The 24116-nt window shown below is 35.0% G+C and overlaps 1 protein-coding gene across 2 annotated transcripts in view; it reads left to right on the top strand.

Annotated features, from left to right (window-relative positions):
• The window catches only part of LOC109499722 (protein eyes shut homolog), an 866761-nt gene that overhangs the window by 403867 nt on the left and 438778 nt on the right, over window positions 1-24116 (top strand). For both annotated transcript variants that reach the window (XM_045057710.1, XM_045057711.1), the window contains one exon: window positions 9249-9478. In XM_045057710.1, the coding sequence (XP_044913645.1) occupies window positions 9249-9478 (230 nt within the window). The remainder of the gene's footprint in view (window positions 1-9248; window positions 9479-24116) is intronic.

Below are 24116 nucleotides of genomic sequence, written 5' to 3'. Positions count from 1 at the left end.
TGCCTACAGGCTTCTTTGCCCATCCTTCTCTAGCCAACTGCTGTTTTTTTTAAGACTCAGCTATAAACCTCATGAAGAAGCCTTTCTGATAGCTTTTGCTCTACTCTTACCGTAACAGCTGTCTACAACACTGCCATCAGTACATCTGTTTGTCCCCTGCCAGGAATAAAAAATTTGAAAAGTTTTAGTTCAAGGTTCAAACTATATGGGTTCAAATCCATATGTTTGCCTATGATATTGAGCAAGTTTATTAAGTGTGTACCTCTGTTTTCTCATCTGTAAATTTAGGAAAATAAAAATGGTCACTTTTTGTATTGTGAGAATAAAATTATGTTAGCACATTTGCAACATTTGAGCAATGCTGAGTTTAGTTAGCACTTAATGCATTATGCAGTCTTGCGTTGCTCAATTTTTTTTTTCTCAACCCCATAAGATGGAAAGCTCATAAATAGGAGGGCCTCGGTTCTACTACTGAGCATATTTAGTGAGTTTCTGGTGCATAGAGATAATTCCATAAGTCCTTTTAGGTTGAATAAATGAATGAATGATGTGCAGTGAATTCTGGATTAATTGACATGTCGTTTCTCTTGACCCATCTTTTTTTTTTTTTTTTTCAAATCCTGGCTGGTAATGTCTAGATCTAGATTCCTTAAAGGAGTTCTTTTTATGAAATAAATACTCTGGGGTTCCTATGAATGTGAGAAAGATACTCTCTCATTTTAAGACTAGAAGACAAATTTGCATTTGTTTTTGACAGTGCGCATATTCTTATAGCTGGAGTTAAGTATGTGACTTTAATCATAACATATTGATTGTTAACTTTCCTGTCTCTGATTTGGATGCACTTTCCAGGTAATAAGTAATAATACATTTTCAATCCCGACTGATATTTTAGTATATTCTTCTTTCCTGTATGTTTTATGCTAACTTGGAAGTATTCCAGAGTAATATCTCTCCATAAAGGAAATGTAATTAATATAATAAATGTTTCCATTTGACATAAAACACCTACTAAAAATGCTGCATATTTTTATATTCCTTATTGTCAATAGTGGAAAGATATTCAGACTTCAGTGATTTACAAAACTAAATGTAGCCATTTAGTAAAAATGTTCTTTTAGTAAAAAATACCGTTTTTATAAGTATGTTATTTTAAGTTTAATTTGCTCTTAAAAATCTAAATAATACAAGCATTAGATTGTGAATTTGTAGATTTCTTTAAGGATCCATGATGTAGAGTTCAGTATCCATAATGATCCATTAAATTTTATATTTAAAAATGATTTGTTTCTTTTTATGCCACACCTCAGAATGTATCTATGGATTAGAAAATTTATAAAATCAAAAAATATATCTTTAGCAATTATTATATATCAGAACTGATATAGCTAAGTAAGTAAATAAAGTTGCTTTAAGATTTTAAGCCCTAAAAAGAGAAATAATCATAGAATAACAATTAAGTGTTCAATGGTACAAATATACAAAATAATATTAACCATTTTCTAAGAATTATAAGCTGTACACCCATATCTAAGTCTACTCCTATAAAGAATATATGGAGAGGTGCGCCTGGGTGGCGCAGTCGGTTAAGCGTCCGACTTCAGCTCAGGTCACGATCTCGCGGTCCGTGAGTTCGAGCCCCGCGTCGGGCTCTGGGCTGATGGCTTGGAGCCTGGAGTCTGTTTCCCATTCTGTGTCTCCCTCTCTCTCTGCCCCTCCCCCGTTCATGCTCTGTCTCTCTCTGTCCCAAAAATAAATAAACGTTGAAAAAAAAATTAAAAAAAAAAAAAGAATATATGGAGAACTACAAAAACTTAAAGATACACACCACATATTCACATGCAACATTCATATATATTAGTGTTGAAAAAAATAAAGTGTTCATTTAACAGGCGTGTATTTTGAGAAGTTCCTGGAAAATTAAAGAAAAATTAAAATGGTGACTTCCATTTTGGGTAATGTAGTGGCTGAAAAACATTCCAACTATAAGTCAGACATAAAATATAGGCTAAAGTAGAGCCTATAATAAATAGGCTCTTTAAATATTAAAATAATTTTAATAAATTATTAAAATACCAAACTAATGAGAAAAATCCTTACCACCCCCCCCCCAAAAAAAAATGAAAGGAAAAAAAAACTATCTGACAAAATTTTCCTGACTGTGCATTAGCTTTAGGTAGGAGGGAAAAAATCTTTCCCAATTATGTATAATACTGTAATTGAGGAAACTCTGTGTTCTTTTTCTCTTGGGTGAAATATTTTATATCTTTTAGAACCATGTATTTTGGAGTATGATTCAAGTACAAAATGCTCTTATTACAAATAAATAATAGTAACTTTAACTGAGGGTACTCATTTAAATTAAAGCATATCAGAGAGGAAGGAGGTGGGATTAAGTGACATAGGTGAAGGGGAATTAAGAGTACACTTATCATGAGGAGCCTGAGTAATGTTGTGTAGAATTGTTGAATCACTATATTGTATACCTGAAACTAATTTAACACTGCATGTTAACCATACTGGAATTAAAATTTAAAACTTAATAAAAATTTAAAAAAACTATAACAACAAACTAGCTCACTATGGAGGTTTGTGATCCAAACCTGTATATCATTAACTTATTCAAAATATTTGTTGACTTGGTTCCAGGGATTATACTATAAATGAGCCACTTCCTATTTATTTAAAAGTCTTAAAGAAAAATTTATTTTTTAGTGTTTCCAGGTTGAAATTGCCCTCATGGAATGAACAAAGCAAATATAAGTCCTCTAAGAAATGCCTTACACTAAGGCCTCAAAGTATTCTCACAGATATAGTTCCAAAGAATATGAGTTGACAGTGAAAATATTATAAGACATTTGAAAGGGAATAAAAATCACCCTGAGAGATGAGACAGCAGAAAGAAGAGGAGGTGACTTGGATCTGCAAAGACCAGATGTTATTATTACCAGATACAGAATAAAAAAATTTATGCTTGATTTTTTTAAGAAGTAAAAGAGGGAAGTTAGAGTATGAGTAAAGAAAAAGATACCATGAAAACTGAACAGAGAGCTTTTAACACAAGTAAATAGAAGTGTAAAAAGTGAAAAAATAATAATTTAAATTGAAAAATTGACAAGTTAAACAGCAATTAGAGCTATAAAGAGGGGCGCCTGGGTAGCTCTGTCGGTTAAACATCCAACTCTTGATTTCAGCTCAGATCATGATATCATGGTTCATGAGTTCAAACCCTGCAATAGGAACACAGCAGTTGGAGCCCTGCACTGGTCAGTGCAGAGTCTGTTTTGAGATTCTCTCTGCCCCTCTCTGGCACACGCTCGCGCTCTCTCTCTCTCTCTCAAAATAAATAAATAAAGAGCTGTGATGATAAATAATGAATGGAATAATATATCTGAAGAAACTTATGAATTGAGAGAGATGTTGCAAAAGGAGCTGAAGACATGGAAGATAAAATGAGAACATTTTATTTCATCTAATGTTTTAATAGAAGAATTTAAAATGAATGTGGGAAAGCTATCATTTTTCCAGAATATGTGAAAAGCATAGATGCTTCATATAGAAAATCTCCCCAGAAAAAAACTAAGCTAGATGAATAAAAATAATTCTATATCTCAACATATCACAGTGGAAAAACTGGAAAGAAAAAGACCAAAAAGAACATTTTGAAGGTATTCAGAGAAGAGAAACAAGTTTTCTACAATAGAAGGATAATTGCATGTAGCAAATTAATTGTCAACAGGAATAACAGGAGACGGAAAACTGAAAACACTACAAAATTTTCAGAAAGACCAGGAAATCTTATTTGAAAAGACATGGACTAGAGCAGTATCTGTCATATATAATTATCTCCTATAAATTGAAGTAAAAATACTGAAAAATATTTTAAAAGTTATATAAGATGTGGTTAGAACATACTTGTATTGGACATACATTAAAGCACTGGAGGCAGGCAAAACCAAAAAGTGAGATGGAACCAAATCACAGAAGAACATGTATTTCAATTGGAATAATTTTTGGTATGAGAGTAGTAAGAGCAAGAACAGTGAGAAGGATGAATTACAGAAAAACAGGAACTAAAGTCAGATATTGAAAAGAAAATACAAATGTAGAAGAACTGACAGAAGGTAGAAAAGATATTTTACTAGTTTTTTTAAAAGGAGGGGGGCGTAGAATTTCAGATGTGGAAAGGAAGAAAAGGAAAGAAATCCAACATTTCTGCTATTTGACTGATTTGCCATATTGGCAGAAAGCATTGATTTAATTCCCATGCAGGGTTGGACTCGGGAATCAAGATCAGGACAGCTTGCACCTTCTCTGTGATCAGGAACAATCCTCTGTAGGGCTGACATGGGAAAAGAAAATCATAACCAATCAGTGAGAGTACAGCTCTTCAAAATTACCCACCCTGTATATTGAGGGACAGCAGCGGCTTGGAATGCCTTGGGGTACTATTCTGCTTAACACACAGCAATTCTGCGAACTTCGATTATGTGAGAATGCTTGTGATCTAAGGAACCTTATCTATGAATATGTAAGAGCTAAAACATACAAGATCGTGAGAATGAGAGATGTATTTCTTTAGTGAGAAAAATTGGGACAATGTGAAAACAAGATCTTTTAAAATCCCACTATTATGTTAATAGTGAATGAATTTACTTGTGCTTTAAATGTGAAATATTGGGGCACCTGTGTGGCTTAGTTGGTTAAGCATCTGACTTCTGTTCAGGTCATGATCTCACAGTTAGTGAGTTTGAGCCCCATGTCAGGGTCTGTGCTGACAGCTCAGAGCCTGGATCCTGCTTGGGATTCATTCTCTCTCTCTCTCTCTCTCTCTCTCTCTCTCTCTCTCTCTCTCTGCCCCTCCCCACTTGTGCTTGTTCTCTCTCTCTCTCAAAAATAAACTTTAGGAAAAAATAAAATAAAATGTTAAATATTGCATTTGTTATTAGGATATGATTATTCTATTGCATAATGTTATGCGAAAAAAAGAGGAGTAATGATACCTGGGATTAGTGTTTTCAGATCAATTCTTCCAGGTATAATTTTTGTTTGATATTTAATTTTTGTCTTGAATGGCAAATGAGAATTTTATAAGTACTAACAGTAATTTTACATATTTCCTCTTTTAATATAGTTATGGTAATTAAATACATCTTAAATAGCAAACATTTTTCTGTGTTTTGCTTTCAGAAAGAATTCACTATTAGATCAAACTAAAGACAAGACAACATGAATTTTGAAGCTAGTAGACAATGCTGACAGTTTAAATAAAATTTTGAAGCCATTTTTCAGTATGTTCCAAGCTCTATTTGATAGCATGATGTTCTCATGATTTTGATAGGGCAGAAATTAAATTCTTTGAGTTTATTCCTATTCGCCACCACCACTAAAACATGACTAGATGTTGACAGTTATCCTAAATGGGAATTGAGGGCCTGACCACTAAGAAACTCCACAGAAATAGTACAATTTTAGGGAAGAAAAAATATAAAATTAGGTTATGTTGATGTTTGCACACCTCTCAATCTACTAAAATTTATTGACTCTTGTACTTTAAATGGGTATCCTCTGCAAAGTATATCTATATAGCTATTAAAATAAATGTATGACCCAGATATTAGAGGAAAAACTTGAAACAGCTTAAATATATTAATTCCAAACTTATAGAAGCAATAATGTATAGTTAAACAGTATAACACTTTGCAACTTAAAAAGGAAAATGAAGAACTGTACCTACTGATAGGGCAGCATGCTAAGAATTATTTTTAGGTGAAAAAGTAAAGAGCAGATGAGCATATCCTAGTAGGTGAAAAGATGAAGTAGAAGGGAGTATGTATGTTTATACAACTATTCTCATTTTTAAAAAACAGTATACATATTATTTGTACATCAAGTATATGTCTTTTATTGCCTAGATTATTTTCCCACTTTAAAAATTTAATTGTAATGATTTTTGAAGATTTCTTTCCCCCTGTACTGTTAAGAGCCACAAACTCAAGACTCCTCTAAGTTTTTTTCTTTTTAATACTTCCTCATAATTCCAAAAATCCTCTTCTCTGCTTATGAAGCAGGGCTTCATAATTGTGAGCGAGTCCATTCTTTCTTCTAAGAAATTGAGGCCAGACAAATGTATGCTAAACAGTGATAAAGTCAGCTAACAAGTAAAATCCCTCAGGCTGAAACAATGTGAATTGCTTGCTGCCTGCCAGGCAAATGATTTTGTAGAACTTTCTGGAAATGAGAGAATGGCAGGAATGAGACAATGAGTGGAGGGTCTTCCTTTCTTCCACCCAGAAGTCCCACAACATGATTAGTAATCACTGTCATATCAAGGTGCCTTTCTCTAAGGATCAGGCTTGATTTTGAGTAAAATTAGCATATCATTCAATCATTAATTCATTCAGAAAAAGGTCTTTAGAGATTACTGCTTGTTATACCAATGACTGGTTCATCACTATATCCTTGTCCAGAGATACCCAAGAGACAATCCAGCAGATTCTTTATACTTATTATTTTAGACTGATAGTAATAAGAAAGGCAATGAAGTTTTACAATATTATTGATTTAAAAGTGTTGAAAACCCTGAATCCTGATTTATTTGTAAGCTTTCATATAGTCATGATTTTTAGAATGAAAGCAATTACGAATTTAATGCTCCTTTTGTACATTACTAATTATATCGGTATGACTATCATCTAATTGTATTTAATGTCCACGTTTATTTGATATGTTTAACCTATTTTACATAAAGTAAAAATAAGTTAAAATGTTATCAGAAGAAATTTTTGTTTCTTTTTAAATCTATTAAAATTGAATAAAGTTTACTTTAATTCTAAAATAGGTGAGGTTATGACATAATTTATAATTTAAGAAAAGAAAAACACTGAAAGTGAAGGGCTGTTAATAGTGATATATCAAATACCAAATTTGACCTTAAAAACAGAATATGTTAAATTAATGCTGTTTTCAAAATTTGATTTATGGCCCTGCTGTTTTAATTGATGGATCAATTAACAGTAATTATTTTTGTATAATCAGCTAGCAGCTGAAATGTGCAACATATTGATTTTTTCAGGTGAGACATAGACTCCCTTAGCAGCTACTGTAGAAGAAAGAAGTAGTGACATTTAATTCAGTCTAATTTATTCCTGAAAGAGATAATTGACTGCAGTTCATGAAGTCTATAGCAAGAGATAGATGAAATGGTGAAATCATTCAGAAACAATGAAATAAAAATTAAATTAGAATACGGAATATTGAGTAATAAATCCCATGAACTTCAAATTAGCATTGCTTAATGGAAGTTACTTTAAAGGGACAAATTTATACTATGAGTACAAATGGGGAGAATTATGCTAATCTAACAGAATGAAATCTGAGAAAGTTGATTGCAAGATTGCATCAGAAGTGTTAGAATTTATATTATTTATAAAACCAAACATGGTGTGTAATGGTTATGAAATGGACCCTAAATATAAACTTATTTTCACTTGCTATTTTTCTTGTTGGTACTGTGGTACATTGGATGTTTACAAAAATTATTCAAATTAGTTTATAAAATATTTCTTGAAAAGTCTACTTGAGGATTATCATTGTTGTTAGGGATAACATGAAGAAATGAGCAGAGATGATCCATCCATTCTTTGTGGACATTGAGGAGAGAGAAGACAGTTTGGCTTCATCAAAAATATAAATATATGGTTACAACCTGTGATAAACATCATAAGTAGAAATTTCAGGTTGCAAGAGCATTGTAAAACAAAAGAAATGACCTGCCAATTAATATTATTTTGGTTTTGGTAAAATGTTTTAATAAATTATCTATTTAGTTTTCTTCAGCTTTTTTGTTCCAATAAATTGACATGGTAATAGACAGGAGATGCAAAAATGACTGAGTCTCTAAACGTCAGTCTGAAGATAACTTTTGAACGGACTTCTTTTGCCAAAGTTTTATCTTTATGACAATGTACAAAATAAAAATTTACTCAGTTAAGTTGTTGTTTATTTGTTATTGCAGGAAGATTTTTTTATATTAAAAAGATAATTCTCCTAGTGATTTTTATTAAATGAAAATTCCAAAAGCACTACTTCCAAACAGTAATGTAACACTCAGGAGCACTCTGAAGATATCAATTCAGTTGTTTACTATGAATAAGGAATTCTGCCAAAATGAGGAATTTGTGTGTGCGGGGAAGGTAGAAAAACAATGACCAATGTACAGCCTATAGCTCTACCTAAAATTAAAAAATGTACTCCAAGCCAGTGGAAAATATTCCAGCAGTGGTACATTGACATACGGAATTTTAAAGATGAAAGAAATACCAATTTCATCTTAAGGACCAATGAAGAAGGAAGGCTATCTAGAGGAAATAAGATAGATTTTGACTTGGCACTTTAGGTGAAACTTAGATAGCAAGAGAGGAGCAACAATGCGTAGAAAGTAGTTCAACAAACTGCCTAAATTCAGAACGTTCGGAGTTTTGAAGGAATAGTAATCTCATTGGGTATGAGTGAAGTTAAGGTATTTATTAGGAATCACGATAAAGTGAGCTGGAAAGCAAAGAAGAATTCCATTACCAAGAGGCTTTGAATATAAAAGTAAGGAACTTCAACTTAATTCAAAGGGATTTTGTTGTTGTTTCATTATTTATTAAGGAAGAAGAAAATTAAATTGGTAGTAAAATTTGTGGGAAAAAAATTTAAGAGAATCACTTGCAGGCATTTCTAAGGTACCTCTTGGGTAACTCTTGAATGCAAGTCACTTTGAGGAATACACATTTCTAGTAATCAACCTAGAAATAAGTCAAGTGCAAGCAGTTTTACCATTAAAATGTAACATGGCCTCATTTTTTTTTTTAACTTAGGTTCATGAGGGTTAAAATAGTCAAAGTAGAGCTATACTTAGCCACATTCTGATTCTTTTATGTAAGAAAACAATTAGGCTTATGGAGGCTGATACATTCAGGTTTCTTAAGTACTTAGAAGAAATTAATTTAGCTTCTCAGAACCACATAGATGGACTATAGCTCTGTGATCCACCTGAGGTCACATTCTAGAGCTCAGGCATTTTCAACATTTGTAAATCCCACAACTGGAAACCAAACATGATAATTCTCTTTACCCTAGGTTAAACCGCTGATATGTGCTGTTTTTATTTCATCTTATTTTAAACCAGAGTTTCTGTTATTTCTGTTTAAGTTCATGTACTTTTACTTATATTGTGTTTTCTGATCTTGTTATAAATCTAGATCCCAGGATTCCACTCTGTCTACAGTGTCTTCTGTTGCTCCTTCTAGTGCAACAGAAGGGGTTGACGCCACATGGACCTCCCTCAGCACCCCTCCTGTAGCGCCACCCGTGTGCCAGGAGGACCTGTGTTACAATGGAGGCACTTGTCATCCTGTCTCCCTCTCCAGCGGTACCTTCTCATTCCACTGTGACTGTCCGCTACATTTTACTGGCCGTTTCTGTGAACAAGGTAATCGATCTTCATTTGTTTTTAAGAAGTTCTCTAGAGGTGACAAGAGAATTGCAACCTTATAGTAAGCATGTTGACAGAAACAAGAAACATCTGTATAATTTTATTTAAAAATGAATTATGATAGGACACTTTTGGTTCAGTATTGTAGAAGCAAACCTAAGATTTTATTTTCTCCATTAGGATTGCCGTTCAAAATATATTTTCAGCTGCCACAAAAAAATAAGAGTTTAGGTGGAAATGTAGTGTTCTTTATGTAGTTTGTTCTAAAATTATGATGTGTCCATCTTTTGTCAGCATAGAAACAATTAGGTTCTATTGTATACTATTTTTATTGCTTAATTATTAATCACATCACTGTTTTTTTGTATTTCGTAAGCAGATCCCTGTATTTAAATTATTTTGTTAAGATTGGTTATTTTTTTGATACCTAAGAACATGGTTTTAGCATTAATGGAGCTGTTTATGAATCAAAAGAGAATTTCCCTATTGCAAACATCTAATGGCCTCCTAAGAGTCACTCAGTTAATTAAAGCAGTGATGGGCAATTAGAGCCAGAAACGCCCTGGGCAGATTACAAAGGCATTAGGTCATGATGCCTGTCCTTACACTAATAGCTGAAAAGTGACATTGTTTTCTATGTAAAATTAATCACTGGTTCTAAATTGAGGAGGTGAGGATGGGGATTACTATTGGATAGTGATTCATATGGCAGAGAATTTCATTATTTGTCCAAGATTGTGTTTAAATCCTTTTTCAACACCAAAATGTGAGACCTCTGGAAGCAAACTCATAGGTACATATATGTTATTCAGCTCTTCTTGCCAAATAACCCTGTGTGACTGTTATGTGTTAATATTCAGCCAAGTAAGCAAGTAAATATAGTTAAAAGCAAAAAAATGGAAACATGGTCTATTTTCAGTCTCATTGTATAAATAATATGTATCCTTAAAGTCTATTTTTTAACTGTAAAATGCTTTTGAAAACATCACTTTGCTTGATTTTTGAGTGAATATTTCATATGTCTGCAAAATATGAGACTTGCCAATTCTACTACAGTATGAGACCATTTATACTACATTCTGTAAGTAGAGTTCTAGGAACATAATTTGGACTGTAAAGCTCTTTTAGATCCACACTTAGCCATTTAAATCTCTGAGAGGGCTTTTTCTTTTTTTAATTTCATGCTAGGTAGATTTTTAGAAAAATACCCTTCTTAATTATTTTTATTTTTACAATAAATTATTTTATTTATTAATTTATTAGATTAATTTATTAATCTATACTTTGATTTTTAATGTTTTTTTTAAATCACATTTACTAGTGATAGTGAAATTGATGTAATGAAATGAGGAGTCTTTAGTTATTGGCTATATCTCATGGTCAGTCATACACATTAGACTACAAATGACCCTCCAGCCATAATCCTTATCTCTCCTACTGAATCCCCAGTTCTCCCTCCTTTAACTCCTTACTGAACAGCTTTAACACTGGATGCACAGACCTGTACTTTCTCCAGAAAGATATAAATCCAGGCTTATTTGGAGTTAAACCCAAGGCTTGACTGTGGTTTAATTCTATTTGGTGTTTTAGGTTGCAGAATGTAGAAAATTGACCTCAGGAAAAGGACTGGGAATCTCTGTTTATATTTGTTATTAGGGATATTTTATTTTTCTCTTTCAGCATTATTAATCACTTCCTGCCTTTTACATTCTAATGTTTTTCCTATTGAATTTATAATATTTTAAAAACTAATAATTGGATTATATCCATTGCAAAAATTAGGTAATCCAGTATAGAGTACTAATTTCTGAGTGCAAAATAATCAGAAACTGTGAGTAAATAATTATTGGCAATTACAGACTTTTTAAAGAACTTTGAGTAATATCTGAGCTTGTGTGATACTCTGAACAAAATTTATGCAATAGAACTCTTTTTTATAGTATGAGTTGTCATAGTATTATCTTTTTCTTTCCTCCTTTTTTGGGAAATATTTCATGTGTAATACAATGCAGTGTAATGTGCATTTTTAGAATTTGGAATATTATTTCTTTTTTTTTTTAATGTTTATTTATTTTTGAGACAGAGAGAGACAGAGCATGAATGGGGGAGGGTCAGAGAGAGAGGGAGACACAGAATCTGAAGCAGGCTCCAGGCTCTGAGCTGTCAGCACAGAGCCTGACGTGGGGCTCGAACTCATGGACCGTGAGATCATGACCTGAGCCGAAGTTGGACGCTCAACTGACTGAGCCACCCAGGCGCCCCTGGAGTATTATTTCTAAGTATAAGAATTTTATGTTGTTTTAATCGTTTATCCCTTAAATTTGAATTAAGTACCTTTCTTCTTTCAGTCATAAAGTCAAGAACAGGTTTGTGTTTTCAATCTAGTGCTCTAAATATAATTCATACTGGTATGCATTTTACAATCCCGATTGACAGATGAGGATGGGCGCCTAAGACCCATGATTCAGGAATCTAGTACCATGATGAGACTTTTTATAGTATTATCTAGATTGGCCAAATGCCACAATTTCTAAGTGTAGATTTCAATAAACAATATTCTATGCCAGTTTCAGTGTTTCACCTACATGGTAAAAATCTTGATTTGGATAAACAGTCTCTAAATCAGTCTGTCTCTGTCTCTTTCTGTCTTTCTGTCTCTCTCTCTCTCTCTCTTGCTCTCTGTCTCTATATATATGTATATTAGAAATGTTATCAGTATTAAAATGCTTAGAACTTAAAGATAATTGCTATGAAAATAATTTTTAATGAGTCCTTTATTGAGTACATTCAACAGCTAAAATATATGAAATTATGCTTCCAGAATGAAATTTACATACTATCACTGTGAAGGGTCTGATTTACCAGACACTGCACTGAGTGCTTCATGCATCTTATTTCATTTAACCCTCAGAATAACCCAGCTGAAGTGGGAACTATAAATTAACCCAATTTACAAATGAGAAATCTAAAGCCTAGACTCTGTTAAATTACTCACTGAAGGTCTCATAGTCTGTCTGTGGTAGAGGTAGGATTAGAGCAATCTTGGCTGACTCCAGACTTCACATTTAACCATGATGCTCCATTGCTATACTAGTTAGAATATCAAATTTAACATGATAGCAGGGCATGGAATTTCTGAATTTTCTTATTCTTTAGTCTCTACATAAAAAGTATCTTTATTTCAGGAAAAAAAGAATTTTCTTTAAAAAATAAAACTTTGGGGGTGCCTGGGTGTCTCATTCGATTGAATGTCTGCTTCTTGATTTCAGCTAGGGTCATGATCCCAGGGTCATGGGATTGAACCCCGCATGGGGCTCTACACTGATCATGGAGCCTGCTTAAGATTCTCTCTCCCCCACTCTCCCCCACCCCTCCGCATGCATGTGCTCTCTCTTTCTCCCTCAAATAAAATAAAATGAAATTTTGAAAACCAGAAAACTAAAGAAATTAATGTTGATCTACTAAATTTTTACTACAGAGAGGATTATTACTGTGATCCACATAAAATTAAACTGTAGAGCACATTAGGTGACCTGAAAAGAATCATATCTATCTCTATAATGATTTCAGTAAAACCTGAAATGTAGAAAGTAGATGAACAAGATTTGAATTTCAGAAAAATCTGTTTATTAATGATGGCAATACAATTCTCTGAAAAAAAAACATATAATTGCACAGGCATCTATAAGTAAAGATATGTTAGAAGTTGATTTTTCTTTTTTTTTTTTAATTTTTTTTAATGTTTATTTATTTTTGACAGGGACAGAGAGAGACTGAGTATGAGTAGGGGAGGGGCAGAGAGAGGGAGAGGGAGACACAGAATCTGAATCAGGCTCCAGGCTCCAAGCCATCAGCACAGAGCCTGATGTGGGGCTTGAACTCACGAACCGCAAGATCATGACCTGAGCTGAAGTCAGACGCTTAACCGACTGAGCCACCCAGGTGCCCCAGAAGTCGATTTTTCTTTACAACCTTGCTTTTTTACTTCCAGTTAATATTCTTGTGAGAGGATATTAAAGTATTTTATTTTAACAACTTTGATTTTTCACAGCAAAATTGAGGTGTAAATTAAGTATAAACCGTAATTAAAATTGTGCTGGGTTCAGTAATACAGAGAAGGGTTTTTTAGGGCTATGGGACTCAGTAATGGGTCACCCATACACATGTTTCCTTTCTACTTGGCATTACGTAATGTGCTCTATTTTATCAAATCATCCCTATCCAATCACCTAATAGCATTGACTTTTATTGAATTGGTTTGATTTAATATGTGTTTTTTTCTCAACATATGCTATCTTAATTCATATTAGCTAAACCTTGTTGCCTAATTTATCATAATGATCCTGCATCTCACAGGGGAAACATAAGAACATATATTCTTGCTTTGTTTTAGATGGCTGCATGCAGGCAGATGGCTGTCTCCTACTGTAAAGTTCAGAGTGACAGATTTAGAATATCAGTGCCTTGTGCTGGGGAAAAGCGTATGCCTCTGACTATTAATTATAGGATTAACATTTTTAAACAGCCCAATACTTTTTAGTGTTCTATAAAAGTTTTATAAATAGTGCAATAAAGGAGTATTTAAATGCCATACATTAAAACCAAGAAATCTTTTGTTTTATTTGATATCCTGTCTGTGTATATCCCATATATGTTTAAAGGTCAACTGTACTGAGTAAATTACAAACCTAGAAATAAAAATGAGAGGTTTTAGCAGGCATTTTGTCTTATTATAAAAGAAAGAAAAAAAAAGATTGCCTTAACACCTGCCTTTGCTTTACTATATTATTTTAAAGGCATATTAGGGTAGATTGAATTCATTTATTTACTTTAGATCAGGTGACCTAATGTTAGACATTCCAGAGCCAAGAAGGCAGAGAAACAGAGCATTAATCAGCTTCTTATAACAACGATTTATCTCCTTTGCAGGGAACTGATAGTCTACATCATCAGCAAACGGCCAAGAAATGGGTATTGGCATTTTCAAATATAATACTGAAAATTCCCATGTCTGAAAATGTATTTTTCAAATCCTAGAGCAGCACTGCATATTTGTTAGTAAACAGCAACTGCTGAAATAGTTAACTTGAAAATGAATGGAGATTGAAGTCAAGGACAGGGGTTGAAAGGAGACAAGAGGGTTTCATTTTTGAAAGCAAGGGTGGGCTGAAGGGCTCCAGTCTTCTCCACTATCAGTTGCAGCACACTCTCCAGCAAGGAGCCCTATGTTCAGTTAGTTGGTGGGAGAAGACAGCTCCCTCCTCTTCTCAGTGATTATAACTATGTAAAAAGTAAATATCCATCAATCTCTCTACTTAACATTGGTAATAATCCAGCAATTTACATATAGGATAAGGAGGGAATACATACACCCTTCTGTCTATTGAAAAAGAATGACATATATTTGTCTCCTTTATTTCCTTAATTAACATCCTTTTATTCCACTACAATTAAACATATTTAAATAAATAAACATTAGGTGAACACCAAACATGTATAACACATGGAGTTAGATATTGGAGGTAGTATGAAATTAAGAAATCATGTTTTCGTCTTTAAGTTTGCAAGTATTGTTCACATGGGGTGTAGAATGGGAGATGCAGGGAAAGAAAGATAAACATAACAAAGGTAGGCTGGCATTTCCCACTTCCTTTTTTAAAGCTACATAGTCTCAGCTCAACATCACCTCCCCCTTAACAATGTATTACTTAGGACCTATATTAGTTTTCTGTTGCTTCCATAACTAATTATCACACAACTTAGTGATTTCAACAGTACAAGTTTATTATCTTGAAATTCCATAAATCATGGACTGAGCGCCTGGTGACTCTTTTGGTTAAATGTCCAACTCTTTGATTTCAGCTTGATCATAATCTCACAGTTCATGGGATCAAGCTCCACCTTGGGCTCCATATTGACAACATGGAGACTGGTTGGGATTCTGTCTCTTCCTTTCTCTCTGCCCCTCCCTCTTTCCTCTCTCGTCTCTCTTACTTTTTCTCTTAAAATACATAAATAAACTTTAAAATTCCACATATTAAAGTTCCATAGATAGAAAGACTGCCATAATTCTCAGTGGGTTAAAATCAAGATATTGGCAGGGCTGTGTTCCTTTCTGGAGGTTCTAGGGGAGAATCTATATCCTTGCCTTTTCCAACTTCTAGAGGCCTTCTTCATTCCTTGGTTCATGGCCCCCTATATTCATCTTCAGCGCAAACAATGGTGAGCTGAAACTTTTTCATACCATGTTACTCCATCTATGCTTCCACCTCCCTTTTCTATGTTTAATGAGCCTTATTATTACACAGAGCCCATTCAGATAGATAATCCAGGATAATCCTTGTATCTCAGCATCGGCTGATTAGCAGTTTAAATTCCAACTGCAGCCTTAATATCCTTTGCTTTGTAAAATAACATTTGCATAGATCCTAGGAATTAGGATGTGGACATCTTTGCGTTGGCGGGGGGGGGGGGGTGGGGGCATTATTCTGCCTACCATAGGACTTGTAGTCATTCCTCAGGGAATTTACTTGATCATATAGTAGAAAAGGAAATTTATTAGATGGATATCTGATGCTTACAAAATTGGGAAAAGCAAGTGGAACCAACTTGGAAAATATACTCTGAAGGATACTCTGGAGAACTAGGAAACAGGAAGCAGAATGAGGTTCATCCAAAAACAGTTTGGAGCACCAACACCACCACCACCGAAGAAGAGCTTATACTGCCACTGTGTTCTGAATCATTTGCTTAAGATTCAGAGTCCCAAGAAGTATTTTGAAACTGTCTAGTTGGCAAAACCTCAGCCATATGCTAACCCACTGCCTGAGCAGGACAGAAAGAAGACGGGTAAGAGGAATCATCCTTTACCTTAGGCCTCTAACTGGATCATAAAATCCATCAAGATCCTGAACAATGGGCCTCTCTTTTATTTCCATACAAAAGTAGAGTCATTCACATAAGGTTTTTATAGCACACGTGTACACACACACATGCCATAATCTTTTCCTTAAAAATTCTTCAGATATTTCTCCTCCCTGTTCTCATCACTCCCCTATTTTCTGTTTTGTCCTTGAATTCTTGATATTTTTACTTATTTATATTGCAGACCTGTTTAGCAAACTTTTTATTGCCATTCCTCCTGCAAACACAACATAAACCTCTTATCGAAATATTTTCATAAAGATTGTTCCTTTATCATATCCAGTTTGGGTAATCAGGAAAAATCTTCTATGATCAAAAGTGATATCTGGAATGGTACTTAAAAGGATGAGTTGGAGGAATTAGAATGAGCAAATTCATGAAGGAAAAGAGAGTTGTCTAGTTTGGCTTGGAAGCAGGGTACATGTGAGATCAGTGGAAAAATAAAGCTGGAGGGGCGCCTGGGTGGCTCAGTCGGTTAAGCAGCTGACTTCGGCTCAGGTCATGATCTCGCGGTCCATGAGTTCGAGCCCCGCGTCCAGCTCTGTGCTGACAGCTCAGAGCCTGGAGCCTGTTTCAGATTCTGTGTCTCCCTCTCTCTGACCTTCCCCCCAGTTCATGCTCTGTCTCTCTCTGTCTCAAAAATAAACGTTAAAAAAAAAATTAAAAAAAAAATAAGGCTGGAAATTCAATAGGACCCATACTGCAGAGAACTCAAAATGACAGATTAAAAGTATTGATTCATTAGCAGTGCATTTCATTCAGAAAAAGACATAATGGTTGGTGCTTGCTTCAGAATCATGAATCTGAGAGTAGGATTTAGAAAAGATATGGTGAGGAGAAAAAGGTAGAGATAAAAATTGGGACATAATTTCAACAGGCTAGAAAAATTGGATGAAAACTCTTTTAATTCTAATGTTTCTGAATAATTTGGAAGTATAACAGCTCTTTATAATTTGGAAGTATAACAGATTTTTATATAGTAAATTACTATACAGAAGTAGTTTAGATTTTTTATCAAAAAATTACAATCCTAGGCCCATATTTTCAGTGCATTATTTTGTAAAAAAAAAAAAAAAAAGGAAGGAAGGAAGGAAGGAAGGAAGGAAGGAAGGAAGGAAGGAAGGAAGGAAGAAAGAAGGAAAGAAAGAAAAGTGTGGTATAAAATGTGATTATAAAAGATAAGACAGAGATAAACTCATCCACTTAAAGATATCATTATTGACATCTGGTTGTGTAAGTCTCAGGACCCTATCATAGTCATTCTGTCCAAAAGTGAGATGCAGAGGAGTTAAGATGGCAGAGTAGTAAGGGGACCCTGGGCTAGTCTTGTCCCTCGAGCACAGCTAGATTAGTATAAAACGATTTTGAACACCTAGGATATCAATCTGAGGATTAACAGAACAATCTGCATAATTTGAGGGAGAGAATGCAGCAGATATGTGGTGTAGAGAGGTGAATTAGGGGAGACAAGAGCCATGGTGGCACCGAGGAGAGGGAGCCATTTTTGCAGAGAGGAAAGAGAGAGATGGGGAGAGAGAGCAGTGCATCAGGTTTGCACAAGAAAGCACTCCCCTGAAAGCAGCTAGAGAAAAACAATGAAAACACAACACAGGAGCCTCCACAAGAAAACTGATCCCCAAAACTATCAGTAGGGGGAAAAGGAGAGGGTTTCAATGCCACCAGCTTTATATGAAGGGTAGAGCACAGAGTCTAAAGTTTCGGAGGTCAGCCCCAGGTGGTGCTCCCAGGAGGAAGCAGGCAGTGATGTCTGAGGATCATGTGAGGAGAAGCAGCTTCCCTGTTTGGAGTGTATTTGGTCGATGTGATACGGCCTGTCCACAGGTGGAAGACCCAGCAGGTGCCATCAAGCCACCTCCTTCACCCATATAGGAACAAAGATGCCTGCTGAGGACAGCAAACACTGGCACCATCTGTGTGTTGCAATTTACCATAAACTCTGGGCACAGCTGCAGCACCATGGCACAACCATTTCCTGGGACAAGTTGGCCCCAGCCATAGCGCAGGGACACCCTCCCCCAGAGCACCACTGTGGGTTTGAGCCACAGGGGTCTCTCAAGTATGGTGTTTTGAAACACAGCTGCACCTGAGATAAAACTGTGGAGGGAGGCACCACCTGGTGGGTGGACAGCTTGGGCACAGACAGGGGGAATGTGGCCAAGCTGACAGAAGTAGGGAGACCTGGGAAGGGTGAATAATTGCACATTGTGAGAGTATGAACTTCCTGCTCTGGAGACTAGGGATGAAGCCAGAGGTGAAGCCGTTTTCACCATTAGCCCCCCAACACTGATTGACCCCAGTGAGCTAAACAGCACCATCAAGTGGAGAACAGAGCTGTTACACCAGGCCCCACCCCCTGTGCCCTACAGGCACATCTCCACTGGGGCAGGTCAGTCTGAGAATTAGAGCAGCAGGCCCCTTCTCAGAAGACCGGCACAAATCCCTTCCACTGGCTTAGTCGGCTGACCACAGAGTACTGCAGAGTTTCAGCTCTAGAGGAAACTGGATCTAGCTTCAATTGTTTGTTTTGTTTTGTTTTTCCTTTGTCTTTTTTTGTTGTTTTTGCTTCTGTTTTTGTTGCTATTATTTTTCTTTTCTTTTGTTACTTGGATACAGAAAGAGCAAAATATTTTATTTTTTAATTTTATTATTTTTAATTTTTAATTAAAAAAATTTTTTTCTCTCTTTTCTCCTTTCTTTTCCTCTCAAGCTTCTCTTAACAAACAGACCAAAACACACCTAGGATCTAGCTTTCTTTATTTGATTTTTTTTTAATTTTTTAAAATTGTATTTCATTCTATTGTTATTATTACTGTTTTTTCTTCCTCCAAAATGAAAAGATGGAGGAATTCACCTCAAAATATAGAACAGGAAGTAATAATAGTCAATGATGTAATCAATACAATATTGTACTAGCACAAAAACAGGCACATAAATCAATGGAACAGAATAGAAAACCCAGATATGAACCCACAAGTATATGGTCACCTCATCTATGACAAAGCAGGAAGGAATATCCAATGTATAAAAAGTCTCTTCAACAAATGGCATTAAGAAAACTGGACAGCAACATGTAGAAGAATGAAACTAGACCACTTTCTGACACCATACAAAAGTAAATTGAAAATGGATGAAAGACCTAAATATGGAACAAGAAACTATCAAAATCCTTGAGGAGTACACAGGAAGCAATGTCTTTGACTTTGGCAGCAGCAACTTCCTACTAGATACATTGCTGAAGGCAAGGGAAACAAAAATAAATATGAACCCCTGGGACTTCATCAACATAAAAAACTTCTACACAATCAAGAAACAGAGAAGGAAAAGGAAACCATCAAGAAAACTAAAAGACAGCCTATGGAATGGGAGAAGTTATTTGCAAATAACATATCTAATAAAGGGTTAGTATCAAAATCTGTAAAGAATTTTAAAAACTCAACATCCAAAAAACAAACAACCCATTTAAGAAATGGGCAGGAGACATGAATAGACACTTTTCCAAAGAAGACATCCAGATGGTTAACAGACACTTGAAAAAATGCTCAATATCACTCATCATCAAGGAAATACAAATCAAAACCACAGTGAGATACCCCCTCACACCTGTGAGAATGGCTAAAATTAACAACAGGTATTGGTAAGGATGCAGAGAAAGAACTCTCTTGCACTGTTGGTGGGAATGCAAACTGGTGCAACCATTCTGGAGAACAGTATGGAGGTTCCTGAATAAACAAAAAATAGAACCACCCTATGATCCAACATTGCACTATTAGGTATTTACCCAAAGGATGCAAAAATACAGATTTGAAGGAGTACATGCACACCAATGTTTATAGCAGCATTGTCAACAATAGTCAAATTATGGACAAAGCCCAAATGCCCATTGACTGATGAATGGATAAATAAGATGTGTACACACACACACACACACACACACACACACACACACACTGGGTTATTACTCAGCCATCAAAAAGAATGAAATCTTGCCATTTGCAATCACATGGATGGTGTTAGAATGTATTATGCTAACTGAAATAAGTCAATCAGAGAAAGACAAATACCATATGATTTCACTTACATTTGGAATTTAAGAAACAAAACAGATGAACACATCTTCAGGAAGGGGGCAGGAAAGAGAAGAGAGGGAAACCACAAGAGACTCTTAATGATAGAGAATACACTATGAATTGACAGAAGGTGGTAGTTGGGAGATGGGCTAGATGTGACATTGCATTGTTGTTAAACAGATTCATCATTCACACTGGTACACCCTTATTTGGGTGGTGTTTTCTACAGAATTTTGTGTTGTTGCCCACATTTTAAACATCTCCCTAATCTCATTTGAAATGAGGCATTCCTCTACCTTTTTCTTCTCCTCTTCTGCTGACGACATAACTTCTTTCCGTTGCTTGTGATGCAGATCTATCCATTCGTCAGCTCCTGGCCATGTTTTTCTACCAGCTCTTGAATGTTGTCCTTATTCATATCCAGTCCTGTGGTCTTACCCAAAGACACAATTTCATCAACAACTGGTGGCTTCTGTTCATAAGCAAGCCCCTCTAAGTCATGTCCAAGAACACAGGCTGGTTTTCTCCAAACAGAATTGAGGGTTCTCTTGGTGGCCCCATCCCAGGCTTTATCAATGATCTTGAGACAGTTCATGATGTGGAAATGACTTTTCCAAAACTCTCAGAGGGTAAGGTTTGTTCCTTCAGTCACCTTGAAGTATCGCTGAAATAGTGCTTTAGTATAAAGCTTTTTAAGATTTAAAAAGCTGATCTATGGGCTGGAAGATTGGAGTGGTGTTGGGAGGAAGGAGCTTGACCTCAATGAACTCAAATTCCCTCAGTAATTCATCCTCAAAGCCTGGAGGATGAGCAAGAGCACTATCCATAAACTGCAAGACTTTGAGTAGCAGATTCTTTTCTAAAAGGTATTTCTTCACTGCAGGACCAAAGACCTCATTGATCCACTCAACGAACAAGATACAAGTGATCCAAGCCTTCTGTTGGACCTCCACATAACGTTAACTGGCTTTTCTATACCTACATTTCTTGAAGGTTCATGGATTCTCAGAATGATACATGAGCAGGGTTTTGACTTTGAAATCCCTGTTTGCATTAGCACAAAACAAGAGGGTGAGATGGTCTTTCATGGGCTTGTGACCAGGCATGGCATTCTTTTCTTTTTGTAATGTAGATCCTCTTTGGCATCTTTTTCCAAAAGAGCCCCATCTCATCACAGTTAAAAACTTGCTCCAGCAGGTAACACTTGGAAACCATGAGCTTCTGGAACTCAATAGCAAAATGCCTCAGCTGTCTTAGTGTCTGAACTCACAGCCTCTCCATGACTCACAACACTAAGGATGTCATTTCTCCACTTAAAATTATTAAACCATCCCCTGCTTGCTCTGAAGCCTTTTTCGTTTTCTGTTGATGTTCCTGGCAGTTTACTTACCAGGTTGGTGTACAAAGGCTTTGCCTTCTCACAGATAAAGTTCTCCATCACAGTATTACCTGCTCGTTGTTTCTCATTTTCCAAACCAGAAGCAACTTTTCTACATCTTTCAAAACACGTGGTTGTTACTTTAATATTCTCATGACTCCTTTTGCTGCATTTAGACTCCTTATTTCTTCTTTCTTCTTTAATATTGTGCAAATGGCCAACATAGACTTATAAAATCTTGCAATTTTGGCCACTCGCATACATCGTTAATCTTTCTGGATGATTTCCTTCTTCTTGCTGCTTTTCTTTTCAACCTTTTTCTTCATGGGGGCCATTGTATATGCTTGCCTGAATGTTGACTACAGTACAGTATTGATAAACTCTTGTCATATACTGTATCTAATGTAACTGGCAATAAGGCAGTAGGGTCTACATCTGCAACCTGACCTAGAATGAAGCAAAACATTCCTAAGCATACTCATGTATAGAAAAGCAAAGGACTGTCCATAGGTGCTTTGAAATGATAAAAAATACACCACTATCAGTTGTGGGCACCATCCATTGTTCTTAAAAATCACTGATTTCTGCCAAACACTGCAGCCTGAAACCAAGCATCCAAGCAAGGGAGACGATCACCCCCAATCCCACAGTGAGCAAGAGAGAGAAAAACCATTGGCTCAGATGTGATCCTGTGACGTTTAGCATCGTGTACTACTCGTATTGCAAGATATTGCTCATTTATCAAGTTTAAATTTATTAGGAATGTTTTCTCATCTTGTGGAATACTCACAGAACAGGTTACTCAAAATCCAGAGTTTTACTGTTTATGTTTATGTGCACACTAGGAAGTATGCGTATGTTATCTTTCTCATTTCAGTCCTGAATTCCTCAAGTCTTGTGACTTCATTATATATATTTGTTTCTAACAGATTGATTGCACAACACATAGACACACAGAAAATTGAAAATACGTAGGATTATTAAAACGTATGATTAGTATCTCTTTTGGGCTATCAAAACAGTTTGGTGTTGGAAAACACCAAATTAAATTAAATTAAATTAAATTAAATTAAATTAAATTAAAGTAATTGAAACTAGCATTTCACAGGTATGGAAACAAAGTCCAAGATAATTAACTTATGGAAACTACTAGTTAAGGACAAATCTAGAACTAGAATACAGTGTCCATATTCCAGATCCAATATTTTATCTGCTAGAGCATGGCATGTGTTCTCCAAAGTTGTTCAATGGTAGCTTCCGAGTTGAATTGAAAAAATAAAGAAAAAAATAAAAAAATAAAAAAATAATATAAATTCTATTGTATATATTTGAGATAGTAATTAGATAAACCTACATAAATTAAGAGAATAAAGATTTCAGTTGTCCCAACTTATCTCTCCCTCTCTTTATACAATAGATGGATATAAATATATTTAGACTGTAGACATGTAAACATGACATTTGATGAGTTTACTAATTGTCCTTTTAATTGACAGACATTGTTAAAGCATTTTTGTTCTAAGGTAAATTTGCTTATAAAAATGTAGAGAAGAAAAGTTAATTAGAATTCCTTATACTACTGCTTATAAAATCATTTTAAGATGATAATATTTAAACAGAGGTAATAATCAGAAAAAAGTTGGTATGCACTGATCATGAATTACTTAATTTTTGATGGTTCTATAGATGAATCGTTCATAATACTAGAATGCAAGGCACATATGCAACTTTTAAATTTTCTTGTTGCCACGTCAAAAAATGAAAAAGAGACAGAAGAAATTAATAATATATTTTATGTAGCCTAGTGTATCCAAAATATTATTATGAAATAATGTAAAAATATTAATGGAATATTTTAAATTCTTTTTTTCATACTAAGTCTTCCACATCTCATGTGTACTTTACGCTTACAGCACATTAATTTAAACTAGCCACATTTAAAGCCTCATCTCAATAGCCACTTGTCTGGTGGATACAGTATTGGACTACACAGTTTTACAAACCCAAAGTAAAATGGTGTAACAGTTGTGATGGTGTTGCCTGTACAACAGCACTGAGATGGTGACAGGATGGAGAGACTTTTCTACTGAAAGGTTTGATTAGAATGTGGAAAGATGGAACCAGCTGAAGTTATGTCTAGTCTGTCAGAAGACTGAATTACACTATTTGTTAAAATAGTAAGCATTAAAGAGTCATTTATTTAACAAATTCTAGAAAGCTCAGTTTGATCTCTCTTCTTTTATTA

This window comes from Felis catus, chromosome B2, assembly GCF_018350175.1.
Source record: "Felis catus isolate Fca126 chromosome B2, F.catus_Fca126_mat1.0, whole genome shotgun sequence".
NCBI classification, from domain to species: Eukaryota; Metazoa; Chordata; class Mammalia; order Carnivora; family Felidae; genus Felis; species Felis catus.
The sequence above is the reverse complement of the archived record's forward strand: the minus strand, read 5'-3'. Positions and strand labels throughout refer to the sequence as shown.